The sequence below is a fragment of the Myxocyprinus asiaticus genome, chromosome 45 (assembly GCF_019703515.2).
Source record: "Myxocyprinus asiaticus isolate MX2 ecotype Aquarium Trade chromosome 45, UBuf_Myxa_2, whole genome shotgun sequence".
Taxonomy (NCBI): domain Eukaryota; kingdom Metazoa; phylum Chordata; class Actinopteri; order Cypriniformes; family Catostomidae; genus Myxocyprinus; species Myxocyprinus asiaticus.
In genome coordinates, this window is record NC_059388.1 from 32,836,822 (window position 1) to 32,854,119 (window position 17,298).

General features: G+C 39.5%; 1 protein-coding gene across 1 annotated transcript in view; it reads right to left on the reverse strand.

Annotated features, from left to right (window-relative positions):
- Positions 1 to 17,298, reverse strand: part of LOC127435229 (low-density lipoprotein receptor-related protein 6-like) — a 55,832-nt gene that overhangs the window by 25,644 nt on the left and 12,890 nt on the right. The window contains exons 3-7 of the mRNA XM_051688516.1: positions 13,454 to 13,651; positions 13,160 to 13,356; positions 9,751 to 9,885; positions 5,329 to 5,725; positions 4,252 to 4,423 (exon numbers count right to left, since the gene is read on the reverse strand). Coding sequence (XP_051544476.1) covers positions 4,252 to 4,423; positions 5,329 to 5,725; positions 9,751 to 9,885; positions 13,160 to 13,356; positions 13,454 to 13,651 — 1,099 coding nt within the window. The remainder of the gene's footprint in view (positions 1 to 4,251; positions 4,424 to 5,328; positions 5,726 to 9,750; positions 9,886 to 13,159; positions 13,357 to 13,453; positions 13,652 to 17,298) is intronic.

Here is a 17,298-nt window from a genome sequence, read left to right on the forward strand (position 1 = left end):
GCTAACCGATTAGCCTATTAGCTTAGCATCTTCTGCTCACTGTCGCCACCTCATGATATGGCGGGATAATTGAACTTTTATGTTACGTTATATTAATAATTTGACTATCTTTGTGGTTAGGTTTAGATGTAGGGTTGCTGCGGGACTCCAAATAAACACAACAAACATCGTGTATGAATGTGACATCCAACTGCTACAAGACATCGCCGGTTATTTGAAAGGGGCGTAACTTGTAGTGTTGCAGGATGCACGCAGACCCTTCTCAAAATATTGGCATCATCTTGCTCTAGAAGTCTTTGTCCAATCAAATGCTCTCCAGAATGAGAACGCCCCTCCCAACACCACCTGCCACTGACTAGCATTAGCAAATCATGTTCATGGTTGTGATGTAAACCAGTGATTCCCAACAGAACTGGATTTTATGTTGAACCTATAAAACTGTATGGCTTAAAATAAAATACTAGGCATAAGGGCTTGGTAAAAATAATCGGTTTCTCCCCCAATAAATCATCATCTTCATTTGAATGATTTCGATTCCTAAAATCCCAAGATTGAACTTTAAGCAGAGAGATCTTATCAGTTTGATTATAATGTGTCCAAAGATGAGATCCACACAACCCATTTGTCATTGAATAATGTCTCTTTTAATACTCTTTCTGTTCTGTACAGTCAGTCGTGGATCAAAAACATTTAATTGTAATCACATATAGCACAGATGAGGTAAAGAAGCCATTCGAGTCCTCTCGTTAATATGCGCTCATTTATTATTCATTACAGATTTTTAGCACGTGTTCTACAAATTAATGTTCATATTTGTAAGTAATATAAATTGTGTATAGGGTTAGGTTAGTATAAATTATACATTAAACAATAAACAAATAAACAAATTAACAAAATGTAATATGCAATATAATGTTTATATTTATTTATTTTATCCCCCTTTCTCCCCAATTTGGAATGCCCAATTCCCACTACTTAGTAGGCTCTCATGGTGGCACGGTTACTCACCTCAATCCGGGTGGCGGAGGACAAGTCTCAGTTGCCTCCGCTTCTGAGATGTCAATCCGCGCAACTTATCACGTGACTCGTTGTGCATGACACCGCGGAGACTCACAGCATGTAGAGACTCATGCTACTCTCCACGATCCACGCACAACTTACCACACGCCCCACTGAGAGCGAGAACCACTAATCACGACCACGAGGAGGTTACCCCATGTGACTCTACCCTCCCTAGCAACCGGGCCAATTTGGTTGCTTAGGAGACCTGGCTGGAGTCACTCAGCACACCCTGGATTCAAACTCACGACTCCAGGGGTGATAGTCAGCATCAATACTCGCTGGGCTAACCGGACCCCATAATATCATATTTATTAATGGAATACATGAAATTTGTAAAAAAAAAAAAAAAAAAAAAAATGAAAGGCTAAAATGTGACCAAAATGATGAGAAACTAATGACAGAATTTGTAAATTGAATATTTCATAATATACAAAATTTGAAGGTCCCCTGTATAATTTACTGCATTAGCTGGTTGAGAACTGTGAGCTTGTGAATCAGATTTGAGAACTGGGAAATCTTTATCAATACACAGTTAATAATATCATTAAATGATATTTTGCCATTGCTATACATCTTTATTATTGTGTTGTTGAAGGGGTACTTGAGTCTTACTGATGGTGCTGTGGGGGGTAAAAAAGGTTGGAAAACACTGAAGTAAACTTAAGACTATTAGCTATCAAATAAAATGTAAAAAAACAATTATATGTCCTGTCCAAAGCTTCTGTTTCAATAGGAAAAATATTAACACAGGAAATAAAACTGTGAAAGTGATTTCATGAGTGTTTAAAGCACACGAGCTATAAGAGCATCACAGACATTTACAAGAATGAGCTGAAAACAGTGATGCAGTCAGTCCAAAGCTCGCTCGCTCTCTCGCTCTCTGTGTGTGTGGCAGATCTCCAGACCTCAGGAATACAACACTCACTTCCTGTTGTTTGTTTCTGACTCACGCTCACAAACCAATGCTCACAACATTCCCAGAATTCCTGCATACATTCACAACACAACTCATCATCACAGAGTAGAATCGGCTACACTCAAATCCTGGACTGGATTCTGGTAGGGATGTGAAAAACTACATATTTCCCTAATCAACTAGTTAACTAATCGATCTGAAGGAAGCGCTGTACAATTAGCCTGGCTTCATGTTCACTTGACCCCGATCGGTAATGACAGGCTTGAGACACGTTTTGGACTATTTGAAGTTGCAGAACAGTGTTGCCATCACATCCAAATATTCCAGAGCACAAACTGTAACACACATGTACACGTGAAGTGAAGTTTCCATCTGGGGTGTTTGCTCTCGGTGAAGAGGTCTGCTCTGGTTGGGAGTTTGTGACCACAAGACGCTGTGGCTGGAGATTCTGGGGCTATTCTAAACAGTGCCGACCGCAGTTGGAGTGGAGACCGCAATCGGAACCAGATGTGGGTTGAAACCACACAACACCGCCTGCCGGAGCGGACCGAGACCGGCCCCTCCACCCAACACTACAGCTACAGTGATTGGCTGAATGCAGAACAGAGTTGCCGTCACATAAAAGACACAATTCCATTGCAACTCTAGTGTTATAGAGAAGTCTTTTTCGAAATTCCCATAAATTCTGGAGCCCTAGAGAACTCTTCAGCACATCTGTTTCTAGAAATTTCAGAACTGAACCATGAGAGCTCTGAAGTTACTGGAGTATGTGGTTGATTCATGTAGTTTGCCAGAAGCATTACATTTTTCGGCTTGTGAGCACCAATATAGACCATTTCAAGACGGTTTAAGGAAGTGACGTCTTATTGTTCCTTCAACATTTCATGCTAGTTGTCGCATTCCAAACGGGATAAATCACCCTCCGAAGGGCACTTTAAAGGGAGAACAATCATGATAGTCAGGGGTCCATAAAAAATGTCCTGTATCCACCTGTCATGTGTCGAGGGTGTTGCATGTTCCCACCAAAGGAGGATAGCCCGTCTGGCCAAAATAGTGGTAAAAGTAATGAGCCAGGTCTAGGGGAGATCCCAAAGAGGGCTGATAAGGGATCAGGGTCTATATCAGAGTTGGGTTAGGGTTAGTATATCAAACATGTTTGACCAAAAGACTGTCAGCTCTGAACACGTCCAAAACATATGCAGGTGGTTGGCAGGAGATTGTCTGCAACGGTTACAAGCATCACTTCTGTCTGGAAATTTTTTTTGCCAACTGGGCATTGGTTAAGTGAGCTCTGTGCAGTATTTTACACTGCAATATGCCATGCCTAGCACATATGGAGGAGGAGTGTACTTGGTTCAAGATGTAACGCCATTGATCATCTGTGATCGCTTTTGATGTCTGACATTTTTGTTTTTTTTTACTATTGTAATAGAGTGTAAAAGTACTCCTTGCTGCAGACGGTAGCTATGGTTGTTGTTTGGAAACTACCTGGTGACAAAACATAATCATGCCCTCAGCCCCAATGTAATCGGTTCCTGTGTAGAGACCAGCAAGCTTTTGGGGCCGTGGCGGAGCCAGATTTTCCGCTCCGGAACGGCGGTGGAAACGTGCGGAACAGTTCTTGAATTTGCACTGGCCCAGGAACCCGTGCCCCCCAACCATGCTGGTGGAAAAGGGCTATAAGAGTCTTAAAGGATCCGGTAATGACACCTCATTGTTTAATTTCAGTTTCTGCAAATATCTTTCTGATTTAACAAGACTCTAAAAGGACTAGTCACTTTATTTTGACAGTACCGGAAACACTTCAAGACCAAACATGCACATTCAGCTCAATCACAGTTAAATCATCCATAAATTCACTTTAAAAGTGTCGACAGAAGCTCCAAAGGACAGGAAGAGCCCTACACGTGGGGTCATGACCTCACCGAGCTGGTAACCTTACATATCCATCTGTCAGCACGTCTCAACACGAGCGTCTCTAGCGATCATGTTTCTGAGCTGCAGGGAGAGTTTTGTTAAATTAACACATACAGACACATGTCAAGCAGAGGAGCAAATGTTCTCATTCACGTTGGGAATCGTCCAACTTCTCGTCCTAAAGTTCTTCTGTGAAACGTCTGAAACTCAACGCAATCCGTTCTGTCCGCTTATTGGCTGTCAGCAACATTCAGCACTAAACATTAAGAATCTCCCAGGATACAATGTTTCATTGAAATGATGGCTCATCTTTCACTACATCAAATGCATCTCACATACATGTGTTTTCATCTCACCTCTATGACGTCAGTCTTGGCGTCTCCCCAGTAGATTTTTCTCTCAGTGTAGTCGAGCGCCAGTCCATTCGGCCAGCCCAGAGAAGTGTTGACCAACACCAATCGCTCCGTCCCGTCCAGAGCTGCTCGCTCAATCTTTGGCACTTCACCCCAATCCGTCCAGTACATGTACCTGTGTTGAGAGCTTTCTTTAGCACATCAGATGAGCTACAGGTTTCTGAGCGGGACAATTTTAGCGTTACATTGTCATGAGTTATTCAACAGTGTAACACAATACACCAAAATGCCCTCCTCACGGTATGAAACTAGATTTCTGAATTAAATGAGTGTTTGTGCCACAGCAGTAAAATAAAGGATTACTTCACCCAAAAATGATCACTCTCTCATCATTTACTCACTCTTATGCCACCTCCGCTCTGCGGAGCACAAAGATATTTTGATAGAGAGATGAGGTGTTTTTGTCCATACAATGCAAGTCATTAGGGTTCAAAAAGGACATAAAAGCAGCATAAAAGTAATCAAGACGCCTCCAGTGGTTTAATCCATGTCTTCTGAAGCATGTAAAGGAAGTGTAATCGAGCTTCAAATCATGATCGTGTCAAGGAGACTGAAGATGACTGAAGAAAACTGATCATATAGCTTCAGATGACATGGAATAAACCACTGGAGTCATTTGGATTACTTTTATGATGCTTTTATGTCCTTTTTGGACCCCATTGACTTGCATTGTGTAGATATATTTACATCATATCTGCATCAAAACCTCTTCGTTTGTGTTCTGCAGACGTAAGACAGTTGTACAAGTTTAAAGCGACATAAGAGTGAGTAAATGATGAGAGAATTATCTTTTAAGGTTTGACGTGATTTTATGTTTTCATCTTTGACTATATAAAAAAAAAAAAATGCTGCATCAGAGCTGCGTTGCAGTTGCACGTTGTTGACTGTGCACGAGAATCGACACAAAATGCAACCATGTCTTTGCTGTGTAAAGGCAGCTATAGATACAGGATTCATGAAATAACAGACTAATCACAATAATTAAAAGAAGTTAGAAAGTTAAATTGTTAAATGTCTCACCCAGCGACGGGGTCGAGTACGATGGCTCTCGGCTCGTCCAGATCTTCTGATATCAGGATCTTTCTCATGGTGCCGTTCAGTCGGGTCACCTCAATGCGGTCTGTGCCCGTGTCCGTCCAATACAGATTCCGTGCGATCCAGTCCAGCGCGATCCCGTCCGGATGATTCACCTGAGATGTCACCACAAACTGGGCGTCACTCCCGTCCAGGTAGGACCTGCGGATCGCTTTGACCTCATCATCCGTCCAGTAGATGTGCCCTTCCACGGGGTCGTAGTCGATAGCGATGGCGTGGCGAATGTCGTTGGTCTGCAGCATGATGTCGGTAAAGTCGGGCGTGTCCAGAGAGATTCGCCGGAGGTCCGTGCGCCGTGCTAACAGCAGCAGCTGCACTGCACCTGGAGAGGGGTGAGAGGTCAGAGGTCAAGCGCAGTTATGAATGAAACACAGTTCTTCACTGTAATAGCTTGTGGGAATTATTCAGACGTCTATAAAAGCAAACAAATGTGCTACACGCAGGATTAATATACTGAAGCAAACAAACAGACTACTATAGAGCATTTAAATATGATATTCACAGTTTTGGGAAGTGACGTCATTGTTCCTGGAACATTTCTGGTTAGTTGTCAAACTCATTCAAAACAACAGCTGGAGACGCTAACCGTTCATTCATAATAACCCGTAGCACTAACATTAACATGATTGTCATCAAATGTCAACATTAATATTTGGACCATGTCATTCATTGGCTGGACTTCAGGTAAACATTTTATGTTCTTTGAGAAAAGTTGTTGCCTTAAAGTCTTACTTTTAAGATCTGGCAATGATCCTTCATTGTTTATTTTCAGTTTCTGCATCTATCTTCTTTGTTCTGTTTTAGATGTATTTAAAAATTATTCACTAGTCATTTTGTTTGGACAGTTCTGAGTTATAAAAATGCTGCTAGCAGAAACGCTTCAGGACCACACATGCGCAGAAGCATTGTAATTCCTTTGTTATTGTTTACATTTTCAAATAGTCTTTACTGACACTAAACCAGAGTTATACCGACTGCTATTGTGTGAATCTCTCAAAATACATCCCGCTCATATTTTACCACAATCAAAAGAAAGAAAATGTCAAATACACTTCATTTCTCCCCAAATTCTCACTACTGTAATGCAAAACAATAATATATTATCTCTGGGTGTAAATAAGGTGGCTCTGAAAAACTGCTTTTGTTTTGTTTCCAATCATGTCAAATGTATCAGACAAAAATGTTGTGTGGATACGACAAAGCAATCAAAAGTTATAACATTACAAAAATAATTTATCATAGTGTCCAAAAGCATCTCCAAACAAATAAAACATAATAACTGTACATAATAACTAATTACACATGCAAACACAACAATGACTAAAGGTTTGCATAGCATGCAGACATGATTTTAGTAATGAGATTTCACAGAATGAGTTTCATTCTGTGTCATTTGAGTCATCATTGAGTCTGTATCATGTATTTGGCGCCATCTGCTGGTAAATAAGTGTTTATTTATCATGTTAGTATTTATTAAACTGTTTTTAATTTATGGTGACTTAAAATAAAATAAAAATCAGTGTATTATTTTAAAATCAAATTACAAAGTAATGTAAAACTAAGTGAAAAGAAATGTATAAAAATAAACAAGAAAGTGCAAAATAAAATATATATAGCAGTTTAAAACTTTAAAATTGAATATTGACGTAACTTTGGAAATATGTACTTGAAATATACAGTTTATGAATGTAGCAGCATTGTTTATGGATAAAACATCGCAGCTGTGCACATGATGTTTTACTGAGAATAATGAGAATTACTAAAACTCACAAGTGCTGGGACACATTACAGGAATGACAACTTGAGGGAAAAATGTGAAAAATTGGCATGACAATAATGTCACAATGCAAAAAAATCATACTTGTCCTAAAAATACGCTTAATGTTCTTTATGTATCTTGAGATTGACCTGTGTTCATTGTAAGCACACAAGAGAGAAGTTTTCTGTACTATAGGGTTGGGGGTTCATGTGGGGGGGACGGGCCAAACAAAAGCTTTTACAAACGACTCTGTTTCTCACAAACACATTCAAATATTCTCTCAGTCTGCTGTGAACAACAGCCAACAATTACTTTCCCTTAACAGACAATACACAGATTCAGAGATCCAGCGCTCCGTCTGTCTGTGAGCGAGAGAGAGACAGGAGGACCCCAGAGTGAGAGAGACAGACAGCAGCACTGATCACGTGACGCTTGCGCTCCGATTGGGTGAAATGAGGCATAAACGGTGAGCGTGAGGTTTGTAGATCACATGAGCTGTCTCAAAGAATCACGTTACCATAACAACCACTGGACAGTTCCCCTCGGCAACATGCACGTCAACCGGAGAGAGAGAGAATAAATGGGAGAACAACATCATTTGTAACAAAAGCTGCATTTTGACAGATTTCTGCTACATCAACTATTTTAATTCCTTTAAGCTCTGAAGGTGTTTTTAAAGATTTCCTAATTCAGCGGCATACCCAAAATGAAAGGCTTATAACTCGACAAAAAACAAAACAAGGAGTGTTTGGTATCATTGTAAATAAAATATATGATATAGATTATGATACATTCTGAGACTCTCTGCCTAAGAAATTGCTGAAAAATCACAAATTTAGGGAAAAATTTACTTTTTTCTTATTTGACATTATATATCTCTGGGTGTAAATAATGTGGCTCTGAAAAACTGCTTTTGTTTTGTTCCCAATCATGTCAACTGTATCTGATAAAAATGTGTTGATACGACAAAGCAATCAAAAGTTATAGCATTACAAAATAATTTATCATAGTGTCCAAAAACATCTCCAAACAAATAAAACATAATAATTGTACATAAGAACTAATTACACATGCAAACACAACAATGACTAAAGGTTTGCATAGCATGCAGACATGATTTTAGTAATGAGATTTCACAGAATGAGTTTCATTCTGTGTCATTTGAGTCATCATTGAGTCTGTGTCATGTATTTGGCGCCATCTCCTGGTGGTCATATGTAACATTGTGCTTCATGTGGATTATCTAATGATCTATGCATCTGATTACCTTGTGTGTGGACTCGTATTAAAGATAGCCTCCTCTAAGTAATGGTGTGTGATATTTTATTTTTCATGAAGTTATAAGCAAAAATGCATCATATAAACGACACCAGCATAATTGTCAAAGACATATACTTAACTATTACTCGCTATATTTTTGTCTGTGAGTAAAACAAATAGGCTGGTTGTATTTTACTCTTTAAAATCTTTCCAACAACATATGACACATGACTATTTGATCAGTTTGATGTTTTTACTGATTACAATAAGTACAGTACAATATATTTTTTTAATAAATGATAAAATCGGAACACTTCTGATTTGTCTGCAAATTTTAAAGCACTTGTTCAGTTTTGGTCATAATGTCTACATGCATTGGAAAGTAGAGCTTCAAAACTTTCAAACGACACCTATTTTGTGTTGGTCAAGACTGCTGTTATTAATATTTTGATGATATTTTTTTTCCTCGTGGGCCCGCCGTGTTAAAGGGTTAAGATATAGATATTTCCGTCGATGGCTGATTTGCTTTTACTTGCTTATGTTTAGTTTTAAGGAAACTACAAAGAAAATGTAATATTTAAAATATTTTAGAAATCATTAAAGGATTAGTTCACCCAAAAATGAAAATCCTCTCATGATTTACTCCTTTAAGCCATCCCAGATGTGTATGATTTTCGTTCTTCAGCACAACCGAAGTGAAGATTAATGTCTTCTGAAGCAAACCAATAGGTTTGTGTAAGAAACAAATCGATAATTAAAATGTTTTAACTTTAAATCATTGCTTCCAGTTGCTGTTTGAAATGACCTGACATTTGTTCCGCTGTTGAAAACAAAGCGCGTGAACGAGCCATCACGTTTATGTCACACGACAGCTCCGTGATGCGTTGACTGCTGGCAGGAAGCGATTTTTTTTTAAAGAAGACATTAATTGATCGACTGGAGTTGTGTGGATTAATTTTATGCTGCCTAAATATGACTTTTAAACCATCAAACAGACAGCAGTCTAATGGCACCTGTTTACTTGCATTATATGAACAAACTGAGCTGAAATGTGCTTATAAAAATCTTTACTTCGGTTCTGCTGAAGAACGAAAATCATACACATCTGGGATGGCTTAAAGGAGTAAATCATGAGAGGATTTTCATTTTTGGGTGAACTAATCCTTTAAATAGAAATTCAGCTTTGCTCCTTTTTCACACCAGCAGATATATATAAGGAAGTATTGTCTGGTAATCGGGTTTGCCGTTTAAGTTGACAAGTGTGAGGTTCTGAGTGTGTGTGTGTGTGTGTGTGTGTGTGAGTGTGTGTGTGTGTGTGTGTTTCTCACCGTCTCTACAGCTCTTGTTGTCCTCCAGCAGTTGGACTCCAGTTGGACAGGCACACTGGTAATACGGTTTGACTGGTGACAGCAGACACAGATGAGAACATCCACCGTTCTTCAGTGAGCAGGGACTCATCACCTCTGTCACACACACACACATCAGGTAATGAAGCATTGCACAGTTCATTCACAGATATATCAGGGTGAATCTACAGGGAATTCATATGAACACATTATGAAGAGAAGCTTCTTTGACACTCCAGGTTCAAAATCTTCACACAAACACACATGTGGAGACGGGTCCAAAAGCATGAAACACATTACAAATCTGAGATTAGTTTAATTTAAACCTGAAAATAAACAAAGGTTTATGGCATAAAAAGAATACGTATTTCAGATTGTGCACTATTTCTAGGTCACTAATCAAATGTACTGTAAGTAAATAAGGGTCATTGATGAAGTTAACTGTTTTTCAGCTTCCCTCCAAAAGAAATAAAGATGCAAATAAAGAAATAAAGAGCGCTACAACTGTGAGAATGAGTGTGTGTAAAGAGAGTAGGGGGTGTAGCAGAGCGTTTGGTTGCAAGTGTGTTTCAGGAGTTTGTCGGGACTGTGAGAAATTCTTTGCATTCAATCAGCACTACAGTCAGAACAGAAGACCCATTGTGTGTGTCTATGTGTGCAGAGAGTTGTGTGTCATAATCATTTCTGCAGAGCTGTGTGTGTGTGTTGTTTCAGGAGACTCTTGGGAAACTCAAGGATACAGTCTGACTGCTTTACTTGATCTCCAAATTAAAGACAACAAAACGGTCACATCTCTTCTACCTCACACACAGGCTTTCACATTTGATTCCCAAAGAAAAATAATTCACCCAGCCACTAAGTCTGTAATTAGCCACTGGCAAGTAAATGATTTCACTCCCCACTGATTGAGTTGTGTAGTGGTGAAGCAGTGAGATCATTAACTGAATAAAAGTTGGATTCAGACACGTCTTTTACTGCATGTTGTGTCTCATGAATGCAAACCGTATTTGGCTGCAGTGAGGTTAACACCTGAGGTGTCGTGATCGCGCTGTCATCGGCGTTTTAGTCATTATGTGATATTCCATAGTTATATTTACATTGCATTTAATGACATCAACTTAATTTTACTTAAACTTTTCCACAACATTCTCTGTTTTAGAGCATCTACAGACCAGTGTAACGCACCTGTTGGACGTAAAACTGCTGCAAAACTCGAGAGCATGTAGACTTGAATTTGAGAACTTGTATAATCAATATTTGTACTGTAAACACAAGTCAATACACATTAATGCGAGTAATGTTTTGTCTTGTTACGTGTAATGTGTGTCCAAAGATGAGATCCTTTAATATCCTTTATATTATTTACAGTCAGTTGTTGATCAAAAAGTAAAAACGTAATTTTAATTAAACGGATTCAACCGTAAACAAGTGTTTGCAGAGCTGCCGGTACTCTTAAAGAGACGGTACCATTTTAGTACTTGTTATACATATCAATGTAAACTCAATGGAAATAGTACAAATGCATCTTGACAAACATGTAACAAAATGTAGTATTGTAGAAAGTTTCATAAATAAATATAAATGGGGGTCTGGGTATCTCAGCGAGTATTGACGCTGACTCCAGCCAGGTCTCCTAAGCAACCAAATTGGCTCGGTTGCTAGGGAGGGTAGAGTCACATGGGGTAACCTCCTCGTGGTCGTGATTAGTGGTTCTCGCTCTCAATGGGGCGTGTGGTGAGTTGTGTGTGGATCGTGGAGAGTAGCATGAGTCTCCACATGCTGTGAGTCTCCGCGGTGTCATGCACAACGAGTCATGTGATAAGATGGGGTAACCTCCTCGTGGTTGTGATTAGTGGTTCTCTCTCTCAATGGGGCGTGTGGTAAGTTGTGTGTGGATCGTGGAGAGTAGCATGAGCCTCCACATGCTGCGAGTCTCCGCGGTGTCATGCACAACGAGTCACGTGATAAGATGCACGGATTGACGGTCTCAGAAGCGGAGGCAACTGTGAAATATTTTAACCTCAACAAACATTGTTAATATGGAGGAATTAAAAAAAAAGTCTCTTGCAGGATCTATGAAGGTTTTTATTTTTTCAAAACCTAATGTTTACATGGTACTTCTGCTATAGTAGCACTTCAATTATTATTTTTTGAATATAATTATTAAATTATTGTTATACGTGTAATTCTATTTTCATTATTATGTTCCAACCCTGTGAATGTTTTGATAAAATGTGTATGACATTTTTAACAGTAACAACAGCTCATATCATTACTATAAATGCAATTTCATGACATCATATAAACATATAGTATGTGAAATTTGTACTTTAAAAAAAAAGCTCGAATGTGATTGAAATGATAAAAAGCTAAATATGAAATAAACTGTACATTCTCACATACAATATTGTGTGGAGTCATATATATGAATACTTTATATATGTGAAGATGCCCCCTGCTCAGTTTGCTTAATATCTTTTTCAGTTTTTAGTTGCATTAAGCGTACGCTGTCAAAAGTCTGGAGAGTAAAAACAAACATTGGGGGGTCTGGGTATCTCAGCGAGTATTGACGCTGACTATCACCCCTGGAGTCGCGAGTTTGAATTCAGGGCGTGCTGAGTCACTCCAGCCAGGTCTCCTAAGCAACCAAATTGGCCCGGTTGCTAGGGAGGGTAGAGTCACATGGGGTAACCTCCTCGTGGTCGCTATAATGTGGTTCTCGCCCTCGGTGGGGCGCGTGGTGAGTTGTGCGTGGATGCCGCGGAGAATAGCGCGAAGCCTCCACACGCGCTACATCACCACAGTAACGTGCTCAACAACTCATGTGATAAGATGCGCAGATTGACGGTCTCAGATGTGGAGGCAACTGAGATTTGTCCTCCACCACCACAAGGACTTAGAGTGCATTGGGCATTCCAAATTGGGGAGAAAAAAGTGAAATAAAAAAAAACAAAACAAAAAAACAAACATTGACTAGCCAATGGTGATTCTTTCTCCAGTGTGTCCGCAGAGGGTTGTCACCTCAAAAATGAAAGTCATACAGGTTTGAAACAACATAAGGATGAGTAAATGATGACAGAATTGTCATTTTGGGGGGAATGGACCCTTTTGACATATCCGGGTTAGGAATGGGAAGTAAACAATAGCAGGATAAACGTGTATAACGGTGAATATCATTCTTGCTCACCTGTTTGCTCCAATGGCATAATTTAAAAATGGCAAATAAAAAAAAAAGTATGCTTTTACACTGCTAAATAAGGCGGAAACGCACTCACAGTATCCCCTTGAAATCCTCTTGTAATGATGTTTGCCAGACCATAATAACCCATTTAAATGTGCTTGAAACTCTTGTTGTAAAGATGAAAACTGTTAAACAGGTGCCGTCTCTTACCCATCGACTGTCTCGTCTGACTGAACACATGGATGTCCATTGGAGAGAAGATGTTGGAGTGAATCTCTCGGCTGTTTTCTCCCGTGTGTTTGTAACATGAGTGTATGGAGTGTGTGTTCCAGTCCGTCCAGAAGAGCGTGTCCTCGTACAGCGTGAGCGCAAACGGGTGCGGCAACGAACCTTTCACCACGACCTCCCTGTGAATGTGCAACCAAACCACACATGAGCTTCAGGAAAACTGCACTGGAGATTTGGGATTATAAACATCAGAGCATGACACGAGTGTATCCTCACCTGCCGGATCCGTCCAGGTTGGAGCGGTGGATGAAATTAAACTTGGCATCGGCCCAGTAGAGCTTTTGTTGACTGTAGTCGAGCGTCAGTCCGTTCGGCCAGTAGATTTCAGTGTCGATGATGACGGCGCGATGAGTTCCGTCCATTCCTGCACGCTCGATCTTTGGGATTTCACCCCAGTCCGTCCAGTACATGTACCTACAGAGAGACGCAGAACGGTTTACAAACATCCTGAACAATCCAATCATGACCTGACAAGACATTTACATTCATTAGACGAATACATTTATTCAAAGTGAATTCAAGGTTTACATTTATAAGTATGTTTGTTTCCTGGGAATCGACCCCATGACTAACACACACACACACACACACACACACACACACACACACACACACACACACACTAATAACATTCACACATATACACACACACACACAACACCCACACACACACACACTAACACTAATAACATTCACACATATAAACACACTCACACACAATAATAACACTCACACAACACCCACACATACACTAACACTAATAACATTCACACATATACACACTCACACACACACTAATAACACTCACACATACACACACACACTAACAACACTCTCACACCCACACTCACTCACACACACACACACACACACACACACACAACACACTCACTCACACACACACAATAACATTCACACATATACACACACACACACACAACACCCACACACACACACACACTAACACTAATAACATTCACACATATAAACACACTCACACACAATAATAACTCACACACCCACACTCACTCACACACACACACACACACACTCACACACACACAATAACATTCACACATATACACACACACACACACACAACACCCACACACACACACACACTAACACTAATAACATTCACACATATAAACACACTCACACACAATAATAACACTCACACAACACCCACACATACACTAACACTAATAACATTCACACATATACACACTCACACACACACTAATAACACTCACACATACACACACACACTAACAACACTCTCACACCCACACTCACTCACACACACACACACACAACACACTCACTCACACACACACACAATAACATTCACACATATGCACACACACACTCAGACTAACAACACACACACACACACACACACACACACACACACACACACACACACTAACAACACACACACAACCACACTAATAACACTCACACATATACACACAACACCCACACACACACTAACACTAATAACATTCACACATATACACACTCACACACAATAATAACACTCACACACCCACACTCACAACACACACACACACACACACACACACTCACTCACACACACACACAACCACACTAATAACACACACACACACAACCACACTAATAACACTCACACACACTAACAACACACAAACCCACCCACCCACACTAACAACACACCCACACCCTAACAACACACCCACACACACACACAACTAGCGCGCGCTTCAAGCAGAAGCAAATCAAAACAAATCAACAGTGAACATGTTTACTTGCACTTAGAGGTGGGTGATATGAGCAAAATCTTATATCAGGATAACAACATTATATATATATATATAGTGATAGTTATTTATCATGATATATGATAAAAGTTGGTTTATATATTACACAACCATCTGTTTCTGGAAAATTCAATCAGTGAATTAAATACTTTATAAATGAAAAATACTTCCTGTTATATACGTTTCTCCTTATTTGGAACTTGACGAACACAAAGTAAAAAATAAAAAAAAACTGTAAAATGAACGTGTTATAATGCTCAACTTCACATTATGCCACATTTCAGTCTGATATATTATTAAAAATGGGCACTTTACAATTCACACACATTAAAATCAAACCGGCATCATCTGAATTACAGCACGTCTGAAAGTTTAGAATTTATAGCAACTCGCACGTCACGTTATGTTTTTATCCAAGGTTTAACGCATCGAAATGTTTACCGATATAACTGATGGACATGCAAATATTGTTCAGATTTCATAAGTGTCAACACAATGTTTTTCCATTTAACTTTAGCGCATAAATCCTGTCGATACATCAAATGTCGTGAAAAACTTGTTTGGAAAAATGGCATTAGCACAAAGAAAGTGTCACATGACAGAATTTACTCGAGTTTATTTAGAGAGACATTTCCTTTATTCGTGATCTTTTTATCAGTAAAGATTACGGCCAGTAAAAATAACTCATTTTATATTAATCCTGTTCGACGAACATGCTGGTAAAAAACACTGTCCAGACTGTAAGCCCGTTATTTACGGTTCTTCAAGTGAAGTGCATGTTGGCCAATGAGAAGACACCAGAAAAAACTTATTTTATTATATTGCAATAACAAACATGAGTTTTCAGAACAGAAAAGCACAAAGAGAAATACAATTCAACGGCACGGGGATTAAACAAGTGTCAAAATAATTCATTTACAGATAAAGAGAGAGAAAAAGATATGGAATGAAATAAATCATAAGTGTACAGAGACAGATCAAGTGATGTTGTCTTCTGACAGATCTTTCAATCCATTTCTTCTAATAATCCCAGATACAGACGAGCTCCTTCTCATTTAATAGAGTAAGTGTGTGTGTGATTTCATCCATGATGCAATAAAAACATTCAGTTTTTAATTCAACTTTCCACTCAAATTGTTATGCTGATACTGGAAAAAGTCAAAGGAGTAAATGACTGAATGCAGAAGTCTGACACCGAGACAGACACTCGGGATTTACTCTGAATTATCGTCTTATTAATTGAAAAGCGCCATAATTTGACATCAGAGAGGCACAGCGAGATCAGAGATGTCTCATTTCCACAGACGGCTTTTAAAGCTTTATTTCACATCATCACAATCAGAGAGAACAGCAGAGCTTCAGTGTAAATCTCATAAATACATGTGTGATACGTACATGAAGAGTGTGTTTAGTGTTCAGAAAGTGGGCTGTTCATAATCTCAGCGGAGTTTTAGAGGGTTATCAGAGTAATCTCACATTAAAGGAATATTCCGGGTTCAATACAAGTGAAGCTCAATCGACAGCATTTGTGATATAATGTTGATTACCACAATCGTCCCTCCTTTTCTTGAGACACTTACAATGGAAGTCAATGGGGAATATTCCTTTAATGCTGTGAACACGGAGTATAAATGGTGTTTACTGTTGAAGTCGAGCATTATTATTACTCATATTATGACACGAATGATATTACAAACCACATGGCTTGAGGAGACGTGCTGTTCCTTCAGCACAAATCCCATAAACGTACAATGAAGTAGGGACACGAGTCATATCCTAAATACACATTCAGAAGTTTAAGTTCAGGATACACAGAAATCTGTGTGCGCTTGCCAATGTTTTGTCTTTCCCAGGTTGCATAAGTCATGATATCTGCTGCTTGACTCCATGAACCCAAAACCAGCCAAAAACATGATAGCAGAAACCCGACTCCTCTGGCCTCTTCAGCGGCATTCTCTTCTCCATTCATCTCCAGTGAGATCAGACGAGCGTTCGGCAGCAGGTTTGAGCTCAAAAGCTCCTCTTCAAAGAGACGGGGACGAGTTCAGCCAAAAACAAGCAGCATGTCAAAAGAAACTTTATCTGCACTCGGACACAAAACTGCTTTCATTGTCTGCACTAGTGTTGTCAAAAGTACCGGTACTTCGGTACCAACTCGGTACTAAAATAAAACAGATGTAATGATACCGGTGTTTCTGCAGTACCGGTAGTACGGAGCACCGACTCTGTCCGGTACCAGCGTGCAATATGACTGACACA